The sequence below is a fragment of the Notothenia rossii genome (genome assembly GCF_949606895.1).
Source record: "Notothenia rossii genome assembly, chromosome: 3".
Lineage (NCBI taxonomy): Eukaryota > Metazoa > Chordata > Actinopteri > Perciformes > Nototheniidae > Notothenia > Notothenia rossii.
The window spans coordinates 88,175,083-88,180,618 of record NC_136901.1 but is presented as its reverse complement, the minus strand read 5'-3'; the positions used below and the strand labels follow the sequence as shown (position 1 = coordinate 88,180,618).

Genomic DNA, 5,536 nt, shown 5'->3' with positions numbered 1-5,536 from the left:
TATTAACTCCTTAAGGGATTGAAATTTACATATCGTTCACCACATTTTTAACTAATATCGTAAATATCATTTTTTATCAAATCTATTATGGTGTCATAATAATATTCCTGCAGTGAGACATCCCAATGTGTCTTCCTTTTTAGATTTAGGATTTAGTATCGGTATCATATATTTGTTTGCACAATCACACATCCAATAGCGCCGAGAGCTTCTTCAAATATCATATAACCTTTATTTACATAGATGCTGATTAAATAGAACGTTACAATAAAATTATCGCATAGGATGTCTGATCTATTTACACAACTCAGAGCTTGGAAAAGTTTGCAGTCGTTATGATGCGCTGCAGGCCTGCATGCTGCAGAGACACATTTCGCTCAGAAGAAATTATACTTGTACACATGAGTAGGGATGGACTGACACACCGACCTCTGCTGTGCGTAAAACAAATCCAAACAAATGGTGATTTAAATATTTGGCACATCCAATTCCTTTAACAGAAGATAAATGACACAAAATAATTGCACAACTTTTAAAAACATGAACAATTAAAATGTTTGCACAATTTTCTTACTGTACCATCACAGTCTGAAAGGAAAAATATTCCTCAAATATTGTGAAACTTAAACGACAGACTTGGAAAGCTTTACAAGTCCGATTAATAAATTAAAATGGAGAAAAAAGAAAAGAGGAGAGAAAAATCCTGAAATGTCTTGTGTATATATTCTCCTTTTTTGTTAATATCCGTGCAAAAGTTTGGGAAGAAAAAAATGCCCCCTTTTTTTAGTATTCTTTTTTGTTGCTGCTTATGAAAATCTCCTCTGACTGTCAATCGTCCACCTCGATTTCCTCGTCGTCCTCCGAGAACTCATCCGTAGTTTGGTCTCTGGAGGAGGAGGGGGACTGTGGGAAGGCCCGGAGTCCTGTGGAGGTGGGGGAGATACTGGGGGACCGGGCGTCGGGACCCTCGCCCTCCTCAATGCTGTCCATGGTGACCAGCTTCTCCAGGGTCTGCGGGTTGATCTTCTTTAGCGACTCCACGTCCGCTTTCATCTCCTCCAGGTCCCGCTTGAGCTTGGCCCTGCGGTTCTGGAACCAGGTGATAACCTGCGCGTTGGAGAGCCCCAGCTGCTGCGCGATCTGGTCTCGGTCGGCCGGGGAGAGGTACTTCTGGTACAGAAACCTCTTCTCCAGCTCGTAAATCTGGTGGTTCGTGAAGGCTGTCCGCGACTTTCTCCTCTTTTTCGACGTCTGTCTCTGGCCGAAAGCGTTCACGTGTTCGCGACCTTGGAGAGAAGGAAAACATAGAAGAGGAATGAAACAGCCGTAGGGTCAAAAATACTTTCCCCCAAAAAACTACAGCTGAAACAGAGAGCACTGCTGCAGGCCTGCCTTTAGATTACATGGGCTTTGTGTTTTTTTCGTAAAGCAACATATTGTATTTATTTGTCTTGAAGAAGACAACATCTAAGAACTTTGCTTGTCCTGGTGGCTTATTTTAAAGCACAAGTAGCTGGTCAAAACAAACATAACATTTATAAATGAATGATTTGAGTAAACGTCAAAATAATGTAATTTCCAATATAGGAAGGCTGCATAATGAAAAACACAACTGAAAAGTAATGTAAGAATATTACGTGAATTAGGAGTATGACAAAAATCAAAAATAATACTGAAAATAAGTGAATTAAATCATCCATATTGCACATTTAGTTAAAAAGGAAGCAACCTAGAACTTGTAGAGTTTTACTGTGTCATATTCATTTACATAGTGTGTTATTTATGTTTATTCTTGCTTTCATCCAACATAGCATTGTAAGGAGTAGGCCATAATGTCTGAATTAGTTTTTGACAACACTCTGTGTATATAAGCCAGTTTTAGCACATTTAAATGTATACATAGGGCTGTTTTGATTTATTTCATACACTTTTACGCATTCCTTTACAGCTGTTTTACCATGTCCACATTTAAAACCAAAACAAACCCAGCTAGCGCTAATGGCAGCTGTGATTATGGTATCTTTAAAAACAGTTTTAAATCTTAAAAATGAACCTTTTACATTAAGAAAAAGTGTTTACCTTCTGCTGCCTGGATAACGCTGACTTCCAGACCCTTAAACGTTTTGCTAGCGAGCTCCTCCAGGGCGCACAACGGCGAGGAGGGAGTGGTGATCCCGTTCCTCGCAGAGTTGGAGCCCGTCACTTTCTCCAGCACTCGGGGCGGGCAGATACTCGCGACAGACTTCTTTACCGAGGGTTTGTTCAGAATATCCTCGATGCTGAACGGCGTTAAAGGCTTGTTGGAGTTCGCCGGTGGCGGCAGCTGATCCAGGGGAGCCCGTCTCCTCTCCTCCCCGCTGGACTGCAACACAGAACCTGCCTTCATGTCTTTACTGGAGGTCATCGCAGTCCCGAAGAATCGCTACTTCCACAACACTTTATTATATCATTCAAATGGCAGTTTTACGCGTCCACAAGTGTTTCCTCTGCTGCTCGATGTAGACCCCCCTGTATGTTTTCACACTTTACAACCGCAACTTAGCTCGCCTGAGAGCTTTCCTCCAGAATCACCATGCTTCGGGTGTAGTTGCAAAGGCAGCCGGACTGTATTCCCCCTCAGAGAGTCGCAGTTCCTCTGCCAAGCTCCATGTAGATCTTTAGGAAGTAACAGACTGGAGGGGGTGAATCCCTGCAAGGGTAAAAAAGCTGTCTCAGGCTGCAAGAAAAAGAAAGCGCCTGCTAACGAGTTATTGTTGATTGGGCGAAGTTCAATTAGAGAAACACTACACTACTTGCTGACCCGCTGCTGCGTCTTAAAGGGCCGGACCGTAATAACTAATTGGACGTGGGGGAGAGGAGGAGTCAGCTGCTGCCGAGGAGGAAGATGTCCTGAATGTTTATGCATCTGTTTCCCTCTGCTGGTGTGTTCTGTAAGAAAGGGAGAGTTGACGGCTATTAAAAATACTGCCACCAGCATCTCTGCATTATGGACAAGTTTGGAGGAACACCCAGCCAAAAAATTATCTGAAGCCATTTTCATTTTGTCGTTTTTGTGCGTAATTACGCATAGAGCGTTTGGGGTATACTTTGCGCATGAAGGAGCTTTATTGCATTGGAATTTGTCCTAAAATAGCAGCAATGAGCACATCTACCGATATATTTGTGTAACATTTTTTTCTTTCTTTATGGCAGCAGATAGGTAGCCTGAGACTACAAATATATCTTTTGAAATTATGGTATTTCTTTTCAACGTCATTTTGACACCTGGAGGTATTGGAAAGGTCTTATCTCTTTAACTCACATCATACTTTAGATTAAAAGACCCACAAAATAAAAATAAAAATAGCTGAATTTGTTTATCCAGTTTTTGTCCATTCTTTTTTTTCATATTGTGTTCTTTCTCCTCGGTGTGTCAGTTGTTGGCCAATACGACACTGCAGGTATAGTACCCAGAGTTAAAGTGTAATTTATTGCGTAGCGTGAAACAAGCGGATAACAAAGGTGACGCCGAGTCTGAGGATGGGACATATACAATGTAGGCTACTGATGGGGGGGGGGGGGGGGGGGGGGTTAGGATGTACAGAGAGAAACGGATCAGAGACTAAACGGGGACGAGCTGGACGCCGAGAGCAGCAGGTACGTCTGCTCAGAGGAAACACACCTTTTTTTTTATTTCAGGCTCGTCAAATTTAACACATTTAGGTGTTGTCGCCACTTTATTCGTTATAATGCATTTTAGAGATTGCATAGAACCGGCATGCAGAACGAAATATCCAATTTGCAGTGATTAGAACAACGCAAATGAAACAAATGTCTTCTCGAAATGAAAAATAAAAAACGTCTGAAAATAAAGCTTCTAAATTCAACTCATATTTTAGCAGGTGTTTTATAATGCATGTGCCAATTTCTGATGTAAAACTGGGGAATGTTTTCTTAAATCACATTATTCTGATCCATTTGGATGAAGCCTTGCCGCCCAGGAAGCCACTGTGGAGAGGCTTGTGCCAACAGGAGCATATGGTGACATTGGTGTAGGGACAGAGTTATAAAACAGCAGGAAATTCTATTAGCTACCTCGGAGGTCCCTCCTTTGTGGATGCTTTGAATATATATTTCTCCATAACGAGCAGGATTTTGGGGGGATACATTAAATGTGTGAATTTTGGACGGAAACGAGCACCGTTTTGATAACAGTTGGAGTAGATATTAATATCCGGAAGATGGGGGTTTTACTTTTTAAATATTAAAGGGATAACGCTGCAAACTGCAATTATCCTACAATACACCTCGTGCATGTTTACTGCAAAAAGACAGTCATTATGTAAAATAAATGACTTGTTTTACTGCTATAGCAGAGATGATTTAATATACAAAATATGTGCGTCTTTCTTTAGACTGCAGTGTTTGATCTAGAGGTTAAAATAATAGTTGTCCCGGATTTTTTAAATTGTATATTATCCCTGCAGGCCTCTATCACCCACACTACTGATTATATTTTACCTTTAATTCTACAAATGTCATGTCCTTTACATCAAAATGAGCCGGGCACTGAGGACCATCTGCACCCACGCTGCCGTAGATTATTAACCTCAAATTAAGTTTAAATGTGAATAACCCCAAGACCTCTCCAAACGATCCAATGAGCTTTCAGGCCTGAATTGAAGCAGCTATGGTCAGTAACTTTTTTTGTGTTGCTTAATTTAAACGTTAATTAGAAGCAGGGCAGCTGACATCATCAATCACCAGCTCTTGAGGGATTTAATTGGATGATTCGCTTCGCTTTTACCTCCTATCACCGAGCTCCTAAAGGTAGTGCGCACATGGAGCCACTTTACCGGAATAATATTCTCTTTTGTGATGAGCAAATGTATCAAACTGCACCAACATGTCGGCCTTTCTTACATATTTAAATCACTGGTCCTATTAATAACCAGGAGGGGTGAATGTGCAGTGTTCGTGTCATTATTTAGCTCGATAAAAATCAAAGCAGAGGGAAACTCCTCCCCGGTAAAGGTCAGCCTTTCTGTCATTAATCACCACATTATTTCACCGCGCTCCGCAGGCGGCGAATATCAGGGAAAGTATCCGGTTCGGCCTCCGTAGAACCGGAGAAGGTGATGCCAACAACTGCAGCAATAATCCACAACATGTAATCTGTTACAGTGCTGTATGGCGTTACCGATCATCTCTCCATGTAAATAGCTTTATATTAATTGCTTTTGTCGATGCGAATTAGGTGTGTTTTCAACAAATACAAATACAAACATTTGATTTGAAACGAGGGAAGATTTGTTTTACTGTATTTATTTTATTTTCGATTATTAAAACAATGTTTAGTACAACACAAAAGCACAGATACTTGAAATAATAAATACATCTTTAAAGATGTTCCTATTTAAGAAGCATATTTTTTATTTCAATAATTATTATCTGATATGTAAAATAAAAATCCTAACGAAAAAGAGGTTATACAAATTTTTTTAATATTAAAAAAAATCTTTAAGGACTATTAAAAATATATGCAGGGAAATTATAC

The 5,536-nt window shown here is 40.3% G+C and overlaps 1 protein-coding gene across 1 annotated transcript; it reads right to left on the bottom strand.

The window, feature by feature from the left end:
• Positions 1-215: 215 nt before the first annotated feature.
• Positions 216-2,892, bottom strand: lbx2 (ladybird homeobox 2). Its single transcript, XM_079673260.1, has 2 exons — positions 2,080-2,892; positions 216-1,286 (listed from the first exon to the last, which is right to left on the bottom strand). Exons 1-2 carry the CDS (start codon positions 2,402-2,404, stop codon positions 829-831), a joined length of 783 nt encoding a protein of 260 aa, XP_079529386.1. The 5' UTR covers positions 2,405-2,892; the 3' UTR covers positions 216-828.
• Between the last annotated feature and the right edge of the window lie 2,644 nt (positions 2,893-5,536).